Here is a 16,564-nt window from a genome sequence, read left to right as displayed (position 1 = left end):
ATGATAATTATCATTAATATTATGATTATTGAAAGACTGTAAACAGCAGTAGCAACATCAATGATACTGATAATAATAATGATGATGATGATGATGATAATGATAATGATAATAACGACTGAAACAACAAATTCTCCTCATAATCTAAGGACCTCACCCACAGCACCCCATCTTCCTCGTTGATCCTGAAGTAGATGGTGCTGACAGCCACAAATTTGCCCTGGGTCTGTCCTGCCACGGGAGCCAATCTGCCCAGCGACAGTTCCACCTCCACCTCGTTTTCAAACACTCGGCCTCCGGACGCCAGCTCACTCAGTCCGAACACCGTGAACCGACAGAGGAGATCGGAATCCGCCACTCCCACCACAAACCTGGGGACAGATTTCAATTACGTCAGGCAGGAAGGGGTGCTGCTGCTTTCTGTCTCTGTCTTGCATGCTACTTTGTCTTCCTTGACTTGACCTGTTGTTCCTCTATATGAGGTTATCTATCGATTAGCAAATCTGGTTTTCTGATATATCATTTCATATCTCTCTCTCTCTCTCTCTCTCTTTCTCTCTCTCTCTGTGTGTGTGTGTGTGTGTGTGTGTGTGTGTCCAATTGATCAAGTTCGCGAGCACCGCGTCTTGTACTCGGTCAGGAGAAATGGCCCACCTTTCACCCCCCCCCCCCCCCCTAATAAATTTGTCATATGTATTTTTTGGTGCTTTAGAGTTTATAGATTACGAAAAATCATGTTAACATAAAAAATCTTGGGACTCACTGTCCGTTCTGGCTTAATTTTGAAGGGTACCCATCTCAGGTACCACGGCTGCTTTTCGTCGGTCCAAAACCTTCCATAAGTTTGGTGATCACCCGTGTCTTTGTTATTTGAGCTACAAGAATTTCCTTTGTGTTTTTGTTGACAGTAATGCCTTCTACACGATACACCATAATCAGAACGACAATATATGCAATAAAGTGACCGCAGTGAAGCTACGTGTGTACCCACCGTCTGTCACATGTTGCGAACTGTGAATTTGCCTAAATGTTTGCAATAAACTGCCTCTCTGGAAAACTGTGCAACTTATTAGAAACAAAGTACACCACAGTTTCAAAGAACAGTCTCTTGTGATTCTGTTGAGCTAAGCCACATCACCATGGGCCTATTCTGCTGTCCTCTGCCGCCGGTTTATCTCCCCTACCCCCTATTTGGCTTCAACGCCAATTTAATTCTTTACAAATTCATATTGGTCTATTCATTGAAAAAAACGTTTATGTGCACTTTCCAAGTGTGAGCACATGGGTGTGTGTGTGTGTGTGTGTGTGTGTGTGTGTGTGTGTGTGTGTGTGCTGTCCTCTGTCACCAGTTTATCTCCCCTACCCCTATCTCATCATTCTGAGTCGCTTCCCTCGGCATAAGTAGAAAGCGACTCTTCTGATACGTAGGATATGACAGCTTCTTCTTTGTCGTCAGTCTGGAAAGTCCACAAGGAAGTCAACCATATCTGCGGGCAGGATGACGTCTTCTGCGGACCACATTGGTTCCCAGGTGCCATCAACGTCGATCAATCCATGTCCATTGCTTGCTGCTGGAACATCAGAAATGGGTTCGAGAGCCCTTTTCCAAATGGCAACTTGATAGTTGCTCCGTTTGATGTGCTCTTGAAGAGTTTGTTTGCATGGAGGCATGCTTGCCATGTCAACGTTGTGGTTTGCATTCAATGGCTCATCTCCACATCTCTCCTTGAGTAACTGGTGTCGGAGGTCACTGACACTGGTGAAGCGATGTCTGCCGTAGATCTCAAGATCGGCTTTGACTGTCGCAGCCGGTATAAGTATCACACGGGCGATGGCACTATCACTCGGGTGTATTGCGTTATCACTATCACGCGGGTGAAAAGGTGCCGCTATTACCCTTGAGTGTTCTACACTAAATGAAATTGAGAAGTCATGTCCACAAACTATCAGATCAGTGAATATTACTATTTCCATCAACTGTAAATTCCAACTTATCCCTAGAACATTTCAACTCAGGGGAATGCCGTCTATTCTCTCTGATTTCCTTTGGTTCCCTATATTTGTTGCCTAACGTTACCTGACACCATAAGATTTCCTACAGGGAGGAAAGTCTACCATCTAAGAGATGTGGAAAGGTAGAGAGTAGGCTCGAACCAACAAATGAATAAGACACACCTCCGTGAAATAGATTGTGACGAGAGGGAATAATTTCACAACATATATCAACTAACCAGTTCTGAAGACTTGAATCATTTCTAGATACTTTATTTATTCAATCACCTATTTTCAACATTCTTGGCTAAACATCATATCACTTAACTTTCCATAATAGCATTCTTCAGTCATCAACATAGACATCCTACGACCTGTCCTAACCTAACTACCGCCTATGTTGACTTAGAATCTCACACGTCACATATCTCTTGAAATCATCCTCTAGGCTGCAGACCGGTCTTCTAAGGGTCTGCTCTGGCCTTTCTCTTCGGGTCTGCTCCTGGGTCTACTCTGGGGTCTCCTCCCGGGGTCTTTGTGTTCAGCCTTATATATAGCCCGGGACTGATCAATCTCCCCATTATCTCCGCTGGGCGTTACCCAACGCTGGGCTTGCCTTCTTTGTTTCTTTGTGTTCTCGCACGTGTGTCCAGCCAAACGGACCTCACTTAATATTTCTACTGCCATTTGCCCACTTGTGCTGGACTGGCCTCGGAGTGTGTGAGTCCCTTTGTACTCAACTGACCATGTGGTGATCTGATCTGTTAATTGCTATACTGCCCGGATCTGTCCGGACATCGACCATGGACAGGGCTGGCTTCAATTATCGTTTCCACGCTCACAGCCATCTGCTGCCATACCACCTCTTCGTACAGTATTTTTCTTTGTTCCGAGAACGTCAGAGACTGCCATAGGCAGTGTGATATAAGCATGAAGATCCAAGAAGGCAGTGCAGTGGTGTTGCCTGTATGCTTTTGCGATGTCAGTGACGTTGATGAGCCACTGTTTGTGCCCCATTCCTGTGTCGAACAGAATCACCACGTCCTTCAGCTGCAGAGCGAAGTGCAGGAGAATGAAGAACATGTCCGAGTGGGGACTCTTGACGCGGACGAACCTGTAACCATTCCGTTCAGCGTACGCACAGTAGAGGGCAACTCTAGAACCCGTCTCTTCTTGTGTGGATTTGAGCGTTGCGATTGGCATCCTTGTTGTCTTCAGCTCATCTGCCGGTTGCAGCAGGAAGGTTTCTCCCTCACATGTCAACATGACTTTTCTGTCCCTGGAATTTTGGCGCATTCTCATCTTTGCTCCAAACGTTGAGTAATACTTGGGTGAGCTGCTTCTTATTTTCGTTGTTTGACAGAAACGTCTTCCAGTCTGCAGGACGCTTGGTGCTTTCTCCTTTCACGATGATCTTATCGCCAGTGCCTCTCCTTTTCCTTTCCATCGCTTTGATTGAGTACGTTTTGTACATGTCTGTACTGAACACCACGTCCGTTCCCTTTGGCAGCATGTCGAATATCTTCTGGTTGATCTCCCTGAAATTGGAAGGAAGCTGTTGCAAGCAGTGAAACACTGCATTGCCATCAATCACAACCAGCGTCGCATCATGGGGATGTAGAGCGGCATCTTCCATATCTTTGGTGAGGTAGTTGAACCCTTTTGCTTTGTCGGTCTTGGCAAGGAAATTGTCAGCAGTGGCAATACTGTAAGGTACAGGAGTAAGTTGGGATCATCAACTGTTTCAGATCGAGTTGAACACCTGCTTCCTGTGCCTTCACAAGGAGTTGAAAGGCAATGTTCCCTTGTTGTTTGTATTCCACAACCTCCTTCTTGGTAGTCTTCATGTGGACGGTTTTGTTCATCGATGCCATCGTTTTCAGGTTTAGCCGCTTGACTGGTTCAAAGAAATGGTCATTTGCCATCAGTCTCTGCGTGATGAACGCCTCCTTCGCGGCTTTACCAGTTTTTTTCTGCCCTCAACACATCATGCTGAATGCCAGCTGGGACAGATGCTCCAGATGACAAGGCGATGAGTTTGACCGAGGCTTCCTCACAGAAAGGGTTGATGAAACTTTTGATTACATCCTGATTCTTCATGACGTTGCTTTCGCTCTTCAGTCTCTCAGAAGGACACAAGTCACGATGTCTACTGCCAACCTCATCACCTTGTGCCATGCCAACCATGTTGAGAGTTGCATGAAGATACTTTGACCTCTCATGGGTTGTCCTGACCCATCTGTGGTAGGCCTCCTGGTTGGACAGCAGTCCCGTGAGACCAGCGCCACCTCCGCCAACTCCTCCTTTTGGCGTGCTTCATGAACGTTTCTTCCATGGTTTTGTCCACTGCACAGCGATTGCCAGGAATGAAGGACCTTGCCACGCTGAAAGCACCTCTCTGCAGCATCTCCTTGGCTCCAGGATGTGACAAGTCAATGTTTGCCAAGAAGACTGAGAAGAAGGTCAGGTAGCGTGTGTAGTTTTGTCCATTAAAACTGAAGAAGAGGTCTGGCATTTGGGACATCGTTTGTGCGTAGAGCAGGAAGTCGTTGATTTTGACAGCCTCAAGGAGCGCAAGGACAAGCCATACATGATCGATGTACGACAACCAAAATTGTGCAGTTGGTCCAAAGGCTCCTTCTCTGACTCTATCTCTGAACTGTTCGAAAACAGGCGATAGCTTCATCTTGCTGAAGCTCAGTCAACGTCTCTTTTGAGAAGAAACATGAGGCTGTCTGGAGTTTGATCATGCTGTCTTCTGACAGTGTCGGAAATGACGTGTCTTTATCTCTGATTTCAAGATATCTTTCCAGCACCGAGCGTTCTAGACTCTCAAGCATTGTCTTATGGCAGAACAATGCTCGTTCATAATGTTTGCCAGACGGCACCCCTTGCAGAGAACCAGAAGAGATCAGGCCTGCCTCCAGAAGGATATCTCCGAAACCAGAACCATCCGCTTTTTCCCAAGCATCTTGAGGTACGCATAGGCAAGGTGGAATGTACTGATCAGAATGATATGCCTCTTGTACTGGTCAGGTTGGTTCCAGACGATCGGGTAGGCTTTCATACAAACCCCAAGATCAAACGTAGTGGTAACGTACTCTTGTCCAACCTCTCTCCTGGACTGTCTTGTACTCGGTGACTGGGTGATGGATCACAGGGTAGTAGTCCAGTGTCGTCTTCTTTGCCGGGTTAATGGTAATAATGTCAGAACGTTTATTCGACATGGCTCAAAAGTCACAATAATACTTTCATGCTTCACCCTCGTGGTTCCGCACCGCTTGAAACACTTTCCCCATGTAGTCTTTCACGAAAGTCGTTTCATAAAGAAAACACACACACACACACACACACACACACACACACACACACACACACACACACACACACACATGCTCACACTTGGAAAGTGCATATAAACGTTTGTTTTTTTTTTCAATAAAAAGACCAATATGAATTTGTAAAGAATTAAATTGGCGTTGAAGCCAAATAGGGGGTAGGGGAGATAAACCGGCGGCAGAGGACAGCAGAATAGGCCCATGGTGATGTGGCATAGCTCAAAAGAATCACAAGAGACTGTTCTTTGAAACTGTGGTGTACTTTGTTTCTAATAAGTTGCACAGTTTTCCAGAGAGACAGTTTATTGCAAACATTTAGGCAAATTCACAGTTTGCAACGTGTGATAGACGGTGGGTACACACGTAGCTTCACTGCGGTCACTTTATTGCATATATTGTCGTTCTGATTATTGCATATGGTGCAAAAGGCATTACTGTCAACAGAAACATAAAGGAAATTCTCGTAGCTCAAATAACAATGACACAGGTGATCACCAAATTTATGGAAGGTTTTGGACCGACGAAAAGCAGCCGCGGCACCTGAGATGGGTACCCTTCAAAATTAAGCCAGAACGGACAGTGAGTCCCAAGATTTTTGATGTTAACATGATTTTTCGTGATCTATACACTCTAAATACATATGAAAAATTTATTAGGGGGGAGTGAAAGGTGGACCGTTTCTCCTGACAGACTATTGGGAGTCATAATTGATGAAGAACTGAAACTGCAAGCTCACATTGATTCTGTCTGTAAAAGGTTGGTACGCAGTCTGGTTTTACTCAATCAGCTAAAACATTACATAGATAGTGAAGCTCGCACAATGTTCTTCCACGCTCACTGTCTTTCTCACGTCAACTATGCATCTGTTGTCTGGAGCTGTGCTGCAGATGTTCATCGTAAAAAAACTAAATTCTCTCCAAAAGAGAGCAGCCACATTAATTCTACCAGTTCACTAACTGTCAACTTTAGAAAAGCAAGCCAGATTAAATATCCTTCCACTTCAAAAACAGCTAGAATTCAACAAAGCATTACTCATGTACCAAACGCACAACTTGGCACCACAATATATAAAACACCTGCTTACACGAGCCTCATGCCGATACGGCTCTAACAAATACATTTTACCACGTACCCGAATTGATATGTTCAAAACTAGTTTTGCATTCGGGTGCATCCCTTTCCTATGCACATACGAACAGGCAGTTCTCTACCTATTTTCAAAAAGTCTGCATAAATATCTTCACCCCTTCCAACAGTAAATAACTGTAGGCAGTAACAAAGAAGTCAGTTATGTCTCATTTACTGTATCAGTTATTGTTGTTGTTCTTTTTTACTTTCTTTTTTTTTGTTTGCCCCATCATCTGCACCGTTTCAGTGGCATTACTCCTACGCCGCTCATTTAGATTCCTCCATACACGGCCACACCCGGGTTCGTCCGTCACAGTTCCAGCGTCGGCAGTGCGCAGGGATGTTAGGTCGCTAGAAGGCCACACACCAGAGGAGACCCTGCACTGCTGCTGAGTCACTTCGGTGGTGTTCAGTGGTGCCTGTTCTGATTTAACGTACTTAGTACACCACCTACTAAGCCTCGTACTAACGACAATAATGGCTTAGTCGCGGAGCCAGACTGAGTGAGCGTCCCCCCCCCCCCCCCCCCCCCCCCCCCCCCCACCAGAGTGGAGACCGCCACCACGTCCCTCAAACAACAGCCCCTCATGAATCTGCCGACACTGAAAACGGTGTCAGGACTCACCCCAAGCACGGAAGTGGAGGGGTATCGAAACTGAGGTCACCATGAGAGCAGGGCATGAAAGGCCACGGACTTTGAGATTGTTTCGTTTATACTGATGATGATGAAGGAGGAGGAGGATGACGATGACGATGATGATGTTGCTATGGAGGTCCATTTTGGTTTGGGATTGCGTGACAAGGCTGTACTCTACGCTTCCTGTCATAATGATATCCCGGCGTTAACCAGGCCCGAGAGATACAGACACTTGCAGTGTTGGTCAGGTAATTAGAGCAACACACCCAAAGACGCATCCTTGAAGTGGATGACACACTGAAGAAACCGAACTTCACTTTGTGTTGTGTTGCCCTGATTTGAATGACCATAGACATGAGTGGATTCCACAAAAATATTATAGACACCCTACTTTATTTCGACTTGCCATGCTTATGTCATCAACTAACGAAACTATTATAAAACAGTTTGCTATTTACTTATATAAGGCTTTTAAGTTTCGCAGTGTATTATGTAGTTAATTATTATTAGTTGTGCATTATCCAATTTGTGGATTATCATTTGCAGTTTATCATTCACTTCTGTAATTTGTAAGGTTTTGATTTTGAATGTTGATTCACTGTACCCCCTTCATGAGGGGCCATGGCCTTTATTGAACAAACTATCCGTATCCGTATCTCTCTCTCTCTCTCTCTCTCTTCTCCTCACAGTGGACACAAACTAACGAAATCAGACTCTAGTCTGGTCATGTCTACGATTCTGTATACTTACATGCATTACAAATTGTGAACCATCCTCACCCAACTCTTTTTTTCCCGCACTAACATATGTTTACATCTCTCTCTCTCTCTCTCTCTCTCTCTCTCTCTCACTGTCTCCTCTCTCTCTCTCTTCCTCTCTCTGTCTTTCTCATAATGTGTCTATCTGTTCATATCCCTATTACCCGTCGCCTTATTTGCTAAATTTTATGTCTCTTACATATGTGTTTTAAATTTTATCATTACTTTTCTGTGTTAATTTCACTTGAATCATTCATGTGTAGCATTCATGCTAGGGTTTTGTTGTTGTTTTTCCATTGGTGTGTGTGTGTGTGTGTGTGTGTGTGTGTGTGTGTTTGTTAGTGTGTGTGTGTACGTGCGTGTGTGTGTGTGTGTGTGTGTGTGTACGTGTGTGTGTGTACGTGTGTGTGTGTGTGTGTGTGTGTGTTTGTGTGTGTGTGTGTGTGTGTGTGTGTGTGTGTGTTACTCGCTTCCGTTTCGTACAGATGTGAGTGATGTTGTGGCTCTCAGTTTGACGCTGTGTTACACTTGTACATTATACATGTATTAAGTATAACAACATTTATATGCGTACATGTTTGTGTGTCTCTTGGAACAACGGCAGATGTGTAAGTCGGCCAAAGTGCTAATGTCTTCCCCGTTGGAAAATAATGATTCATTCATTCATTCATTCATTCTCTCTCTCTCTCTCTGACTCATTTTCTTATCAATCTGTCAATCAGTGTGTGTGTGTGTGTGTGTGTGTGTGTGTGTGTGTGTGTGTGTGTGTGTGTGTGCGCGCGCGCGCCAATCACAGTTACAATAAAGTAAAAATTCTAAAAGCAAACAATAATCTGAAAGGCAGAAGCATTTTTGTGGGTGAAGATTTCTCTTTACGTGTCAGGGCAAACGTAAACTCTCACCCCACCTGACAAAAAAACAACAACAAAAAAAACAAACAAACAAAAAAACCGCAAGGGAGGAAAGAAAAAGAGCAGTCATGGTTTTTGACCATTTAATCATCAATGGCAGGGAGTTCTATCTGATTACCGTCATGGTCCGAAATTTGATCTAAACTGCCACCATAAAATGGGCCCATGGCCTTGTTAAAAAACGTCGTTATTACTTGGTATAGTTTCTGTTTCTGCATACATGTCGAAGAGAACCAGAAGTTTGAACTTACTTGTGCATTTCAGAAATTTCCCTCCACCTTTCTCAGCGAAACTGGGACAGGAGAGTCTGAATCGTCGTTATCATATCATTATCCCTGTGTGTCTGTCCCTCTCTCTCTCTCTCTCTCCCCCCTCTCTCTCTCTGTCTCTGTCTGTCTGTCTTTGTATATCTCTTCCTCTGTCTGTCTTTCTCTCTTTCTCTCATGTCGTTGGTTACTTGGCCAGACGTTTTCGGCAAGGCAGATAGAGGGCTCCATTGCTGCCGGGAAACTGCGTTATCTTTGGATCCTCCACGATCACGCAGTTACTGAAACCTGCCAAAACACGGTCTTTGGTTTAATAGAACAAATAGGAAGAAGCCATGTGCGTGCGTGCGTGCGTGCGTGCGTGCGTGTGTGTGTGTTCGTCTGTATATGTATCTGTGTCTATGTATGTGTGTGTGTCAGGTCAGGTCATTAGATCTGCTACTGGTAACCTGTAATCCAGTACAACCTGTTCAGGGTCGGGTTGCCGGCGACTAAACCGGCACTCCCACCGCTCCCTTCGGGGACTGGTGAGGCGGGTGGCTAGACACCCTTTTGGAGATCCATAAAAGGGCGTTGGCTCAGGAGAGCCACTGACGGCCATCTAGCTCCACCGTGCTGTGTGCATGCCACACGCAGTTGGCCCCCGGGGTGTGTCTACCCATGCATGCGAAGTCTGGATACGACAGAATCTGCGGAAGAAACCTATGGGTTCAACGGAGAGGAAGGCGGTTACAGCAACACACTGTGGAGTGCAGAGAGCAAGATGAGACACCGAAAGGATATCTTGGTCATCCACTGCATCCGTGCTCATCCTCCAGTCGTCTCGACTTAGTCTTGCCACTGGAAATTGGTGGACCCGGACGAGAGAGCGAGGTTGACGTTGCGCAACTCCTCTTCACTTTAAACAAACTCATCGCGCAAGTCATCAGTCATCCAAAATGACCTTTCATCCTTCATCATTTCATCACCCCCAAGTCCTGTGGCGACAGGCGAGCGACGAAACGACAGGTGTGGGTACACTGGCAGTCGCAGCCGCAGACCTGCACGCAGGCGGCTCAGGCCATAGGGTCGTTCTTCGTCGACAGGAGCAGCGATGGAGCTCGGCAGCCGTCTGAGCGTCTGAGCAGCCCTCTTTAGGAATGCACTGCTCACCTCCCTGGCATGAGGAAGGGGCTAGAAAAGGTGCCCTAAAAATTGCCTGCTCCATATCACCCTGGCCAGCATACCGCGGCTGGCGGGGACCCTACATCAGCGGTCGAAACAACAAGAAAGAAAAGAAAAAAACAAAGATCGTTCCTCTCACCATTGGTGCTTGGAACATAAGGACTCTCCTGGACAGAGATAACGCGGACAGACCCCAAAGGAGAACGGCACTAGTTGCATCCGAACTCGCCAGATACAACATTGACATCGCAGCCTTGAGTGAGACTCGGTTTGCAGGCGAAGGCGAGCTCTGTGAACAGGGATCTGGTTACACCTTCTTCTGGAGTGGACGAGGAAGCGAAGAGCGACGTGAGGCTGCCGTTGGTTTTGCAGCAAAAACAGCACTTGTCAGCAAGCTAGCTGGAATCCCAAAGGGAGTCAACGATAGGCTTATGACCATGAAACTCCCACTGGCATCTGGCCAGAAGCACCTCACCATTGTCAGTGCCTACGCCCCAACCAAGACCAACCCGGATGAAGTGAAGGCGAAGTTCTACGAGGACCTTCACTCTGTCATTGCTGCTATCCCTAAAGCAGACAAGCTCATCATTCTTGGGGACTTCAATGCTAGAGTTGGCTCTGACTACAACTCCTGGGATGGAGTGATTGGAAAGTACGGTGTGGGCCACTGCAACCCAAATGGATTGCTTTTGCTTCAGACCTGTGCAGAGCACGAACTGCTGATAACCAACACAGTTTTCTGCCTCCCTACCCGTAACAGGACGTCATGGATGCACCCTCGCTCAAAGCATTGGCATCTCATCGATTACGTCATCGTCAGGAAAAGGGATAGGCAAGATGTACGTGTAACAAAGACCATGTGCGGCGCCGAGTGTTGGACAGACCATCGCCTTGTAGTCTCGAAGCTGAATATTCGAATCCAGCCCAAGAGACGCCCCCAAGGCCAGAAGGCTCCAAAACGGCTCAACATCGCTAAGCTGAAAAACATCACCATCAAACAGTCCTTTGTGGAGCTGCTGGAAGATCGTCTGGAATCCGCCTCTCTGGACAACCAGAATGTGGAGTCTGACTGGAGGACCCTGCGTGAGCTGATCTATAGTACAGCTTCAGAGACCCTGGGACCCATGACCAGAAAGCACAAAGACTGGTTTGATGAAAACTGTGATGAAATCAAGCAGCTTCTGGATGAGAAACGCCGTCTGCATCAAGCCTACCTGAGCAACCCAGAGTCCACATCAAAAAAGGATGCGTACGATGCCATCCGCAGGACTGTTCAGCAAAAGTTACGCCAGATGCAGGATAAGTGGCTGAGTGACAAAGCTGATGAGATCCAGGGATATGCTGACAGGCACGATATGAAGAGGTTCTATGATGCCTTAAAAGAAGTCTACGGCCCCACATCCTCAGGATCATCCCCCCTCCTCAGTGCAGATGGGAATACCTTGATCACCGAGAAGGAGAAAATTCTCGAACGCTGGGCTGAGCACTTCAACAGTATCTTAAATCGCCCTTCCTCCATAAATGATGAAGCCATAGACCGTCTCCCACAAGTCCCCATCAACAAAGCACTGGACGATCCGCCAACACCTCTTGAGACTCAGAAAGCAATCCGTCTGCTATCCAGTGGCAAAGCACCTGGCTCAGACTCCATACCAGCAGAGGTCTACAAGGATAGAGGCACTGTGCTGACTGAGAAGCTCCATCAGGTGTACTCACTCATGTGGAAAGAAGAGACGATCCCCCAGGATTTCAAAGATGCATCTATCATTCACTTGTACAAGCGAAAGGGGAACCGGCAAGCCTGTGATGACCATCGGGGCATTTCTTTGCTCTCCATCGCAGGCAAGATACTTGCCAGGATCCTACTAAACTGCCTCACAGCACACCTTGACCAAGGTCATTTGCCTGAGAGCCAATGTGGATTTCGGAAAGAGCGCGGAACCACCGACATGGTGTTTGCTGCAAGGCAGCTGCAAGAGAAATGTCAGGAGCAAAATGCTGATCTGTTCTCGACCTATGTCGATCTCACTAAGGCCTTCGACACCGTGAGTAGAGAGGGACTGTGGAAGATCATGGCCAAGTACGGATGCCCTCGGAAATTTATTTCCTTGGTCAGCCAATTCCATGAAGGCATGCAGGCTCGAGTCCAGGACAAAGGCGAAACATCTGCTCCTTTTGCTGTCACAAATGGTGTCAAGCAAGGCTGCGTCCTGGCTCCAACGCTGTTCAGCCTCATGTTCTCTGCAATGCTTACTGATGCCTTCAGAGATGGCGATGTTGGAATCGGCCTAAAGTACCGAACCGATGGCAAGTTGTTTAACCTCAGAAGGCTTCAAGCAAAAACGAAGGTCATGACAGACATCATCAGAGACTTTTTGTTTGCTGATGATTGTGCCCTCAACGCTGGATCTGAAGCTGACATGCAACTCAGCGTTGACAAGTTTGCCACTGCCAGCAGGAACTTCGGCCTTACCATCAGCACGAGGAAAACTGAAGTTCTCCATCAGCCAGCCCCAGGGAAACCCTACGTTGAGCCTAACATCACAGTCAACGGTCAGAGACTCAGTGCGGTGGAGCGGTTCACATACCTTGGCAGCACACTGTCACGAAATGCGACCATCGACGATGAAGTGAACGTCAGGATTGCAAGAGCAAGCGCAAGTTTTGGTAGACTCAATGCAAATGTCTGGAACAGAAGAGGCATTAGTCTTGAGATCAAGCTAAAGGTCTACAGAGCAGTAGTTCTCCCCACACTACTGTACGCCTGCGAAACTTGGACAGTGTACCAACGACATGCCAAGAAGCTGAACCACTTCCACACAACATGCCTCAGGAAGCTACTGAACATCAAGTGGCAAGACAACACCCCAGACACAGAGGTGCTCGCAAAAGCCACCTTTCCCAGCATCTTCACCATCCTGATGCAGTCCCAGCTTCGCTGGGCTGGACACGTGGCGCGCATGCCAGACCATCGGCTGCCCCAAAGGCTCTTCTACGGCGAGCTGCAACAAGGGAAGAGATCACACGGAGGTCAGAAGAAGCGCTTCAGAGATACTCTGAAAGTCTCTCTGAAAGCGTTTGATATCAACCATGACTCCTGGGAGGAATCTGCAGTGGACCGTGACAAATGGCGCGCTGCTGTGCACAAAGGTGCCAAGTTGTGCGAGGCCAACAGGACTGCTGCAGCTGTTCAGAAGAGGCAGGCCAGAAAGTCACGGGCAAACAAGCTCCCTGACAATGGTATGCCTGTCTTTGTCTGCCCCAACTGTCAGCGAACATTTCGTGCACAGATTGGACTATTCAGCCATCTGCGCATTCACAGATAGATTCATGAGCATCCTCCCCCCACTCCACCACCACCCTCCCCCCATCCCCCAGCTGGATGACAACGATGGTTATCATCGATCTCGATGGACACACCACCATGTGTGTGTGTGTGTGTGTGTGTGTGTGTGTGTGAAATAAAGAGGAGGATGAGAAACAGACAGACAGACAGACTGAGACAGACACAGACAGGGACAGAGAGAGACAGAGGGACACAGAGAGAAAAACAGAGACAGAAAAAAACAGAGACAGAGAGAGACAGAGGGACACAGAGAGAAAAACAGAGAGACAGAGAGAGGCATAGACAAGAGACATGGACAGACAGGATAAAAGAGCTACAATGAAGTTACCGTTGTCCACACAGTCAATAAGGCCATTGCCAAATGTGCCCACAGGACACACGCAAGATTTCGTCGCCTTGTTGCACACAGCGGGCGACACGCAGTAACGGTTCAGTTTGGTACAGGGCTCCAGGGTACCTGGGTTCGAGTCCGCAGACAGAATCAGGACGGGACATAAAAATCGATTATTGTCATTATCATTATTACTAGTAGTGGTAGTAGTAATGGTATTGTTGTTTTTGTCGTCGTCGTCGTCATCATCATCATCACCATTATCATCATTATCATTGTTATTATCATTCCACTGTAATCATTGTTATTACAAAGGATTTCACATATTCCTACAATATTACCAATGAAAAAGAATCAAGCGAAACTAAAAACAATTATGCTTTTTCACACACGATCACAGCGATAGGGTTGTGATTAGAGCTAAGTTTCTCTCTTTTCTATGGAATTCCCCAGATATGCAGATCATGGAAATCATTTTAATCCAAAAGAAATATTTTAATCTAAAATTAGTTTTTAGCTTTTTCTTTTTTCTAGTTTTGAAAGCAGGGAGAGGAGTATGTTTGGAAATGGGGGAATTTATCCAAACGGAAAATATTGTAAAATAATAGTTATGATATTATTTTGTTGCTTTCTTTTCAAATCACGATTGTCACGTGATTTTGTTGCTGTTCCAAGTTTCAAATAGGGTGTTGAATATCAGTGATGTCACTAAAAAAAAATCTTCATGTGCCTTGGCCTAAAGGCGTAAGGTCCCATAGCCTTTTGCTGCCATCGGGGCAGTGAACTCATATCCACGTAGAAAGGCGGGGGTCTTGTCCTCTCCTTCCGCCATTTCTGCCTTCCCCAACCGAAGTCACCTGGATGGCGTGAGGAAAATCACGACACCAACCCAAAACGGGGCCTCGAACCCTGACCACTGGTGAACACTGGATCGGAAGCCCTGACCGATTCTGCCACGGCACCTCAATGTCCCAAGCAGGGGTCGAGGAATTAAACATTTTTTTTATTCTTCTCTGTGTTTCCCTTTCCCCACATCATCACAGTATCCGCAGCCGCTCTTAAAGTTAAGAGTTACCATGACTACGGAAAATAAACGTTCATGCATACCTTGCGCTTCCACGGTTGCTAAACACCCAACAAAGACCAGAACTGCAAAGAGTGTTGCCATGGTGACCAGGAGGCTAAATGTTTTTAAGACCTCTTGAATACTTTCAGGGAAAGGTTCCTGGAAGTAAACGAGAACCGGTAAAATGTTTCATATTCTCTGTCATAAAGGAAAGAGGACGCACGAACAAATGAAAAAAATGACAGAAAAGAAAGAAAACGAGAGACACGAAAAGAAAGAAAGAAAAGAAAAGGAAACGAAACAAGAGACATGACAGAATAAAACGAAACGAAAGAAGAAAAAAAAAAGAGGGCAGAAAAACCACAAAAGCAAGACGACAGTTTTGTGCTGTGAACCTTGTTTGGAACAAACACAATCATGCACTTTGTGCAAACTGATGGCTGCTTGTCCCTGGATGAACGCGTCGCCAAAGCGTAGCGCCACCTCTCCCCACCCCTTTATTTTTGTTGATACTTTTTTATCTCTCTTTTTTTCTATCTGCAAGGATATTTGCTTTGCTATCATGTCTCATCCTGAATATAACCACTCAAGGTCTTCTGGAGCGGGGAGATTTAAACTCTCCGTCCGTGCGAGACTCCTGAGGGCAAACTGGCCTATCTTCTCAGGTTAATCGAACCCATGACTCTCGCTTCCTAACCACCAGGTCACCGTGACACACGCAAGGATCCAAGAGAAGAGTCCAGCAATACCAGAAATAACGTGACAAAAAAAGAGAGAAAAAGATAATGACATGACAAGACAGGGACCTAATAAGAAATAGTAATGGTTATTGTTGTAGTTTATAGTGTTATTAGTTGTTGAAGTAGAAAAATCATTCTAACAAAGATGCCACAAGGACTGAATGACTACTCAAATGAATAATTTTATTTCATTTTTTTCTGTTATTGAAACTCTATTGAAGAAGTAGCCACTCCCCCTAAACACACACTCTCTCACACACTTTAGAGTTATCAGCCCATGTGCCCACTGGCTGCACTGCGTTGGTCTCTACATTTTTGTGTGTGTTTATTTGTTTATCGTGCTCTGTTCTGGATATTATTAATATCAGTGTGCGCGTTTTGTTTCCAGGGCTCCGAAGGTCGGAACAATTTTGTTGATTTTCATTTGCTCTACGACTAATTTGATATTGAATATTCGTCATATTTGTGCATTCATTTACAAACTGGCACATGTGAATGCTGTTCACTTGACCCTCGTTGTCGTGTCAGCGACCATCTTCGTCCTGCCTACGATACTCACCGCCTTTTGGCACGTTTTTCACGTGCCCTGCCCTCTCATTCCGTCCGACCTCTGCTCTCGCACTGCCACTGTCACCATGGTAAACATCAATGACATCAGAGCTTTGCTTAGAATGCCATGGCATAAACACTGCAGACTACACGATGACACGACACGGCGCATAATCAGCCTGGGCATCGGCAAACTGAAAACGGAAGAGAGGAACCAGAGCGGGCAGACTTTGCCGTTTGTGGGGCTCTGTCCCCTGCACTGACTGTCCTCCTATCTCCGATGTCAGCCCTACTGTCACTGTCACTGACAACGTCACATCTGCTGACCTGTCTGGCAT

At 46.2% G+C, this 16,564-nt stretch overlaps 1 protein-coding gene across 1 annotated transcript in view; it reads right to left on the bottom strand.

Annotated features, from left to right (window-relative positions):
• Positions 1–16,564, bottom strand: part of LOC143280319 (uncharacterized) — a 25,772-nt gene extending 9,208 nt beyond the window's left edge. The window contains exons 1-5 of the mRNA XM_076584951.1: positions 16,491–16,564; positions 16,237–16,304; positions 13,869–13,997; positions 9,222–9,318; positions 158–371 (exon numbers count right to left, since the gene is read on the bottom strand). Of these exons, the coding sequence (XP_076441066.1) occupies positions 158–371; positions 9,222–9,318; positions 13,869–13,997; positions 16,237–16,304; positions 16,491–16,564 (582 nt within the window). The remainder of the gene's footprint in view (positions 1–157; positions 372–9,221; positions 9,319–13,868; positions 13,998–16,236; positions 16,305–16,490) is intronic.

This window comes from Babylonia areolata, chromosome 3 (genome assembly GCF_041734735.1).
Source record: "Babylonia areolata isolate BAREFJ2019XMU chromosome 3, ASM4173473v1, whole genome shotgun sequence".
In the NCBI taxonomy this organism is placed as follows: Eukaryota; Metazoa; Mollusca; class Gastropoda; order Neogastropoda; family Buccinidae; genus Babylonia; species Babylonia areolata.
Note: the sequence above shows the minus strand (reverse complement) of the source record. Positions and strands in the feature narration are given on the sequence as shown.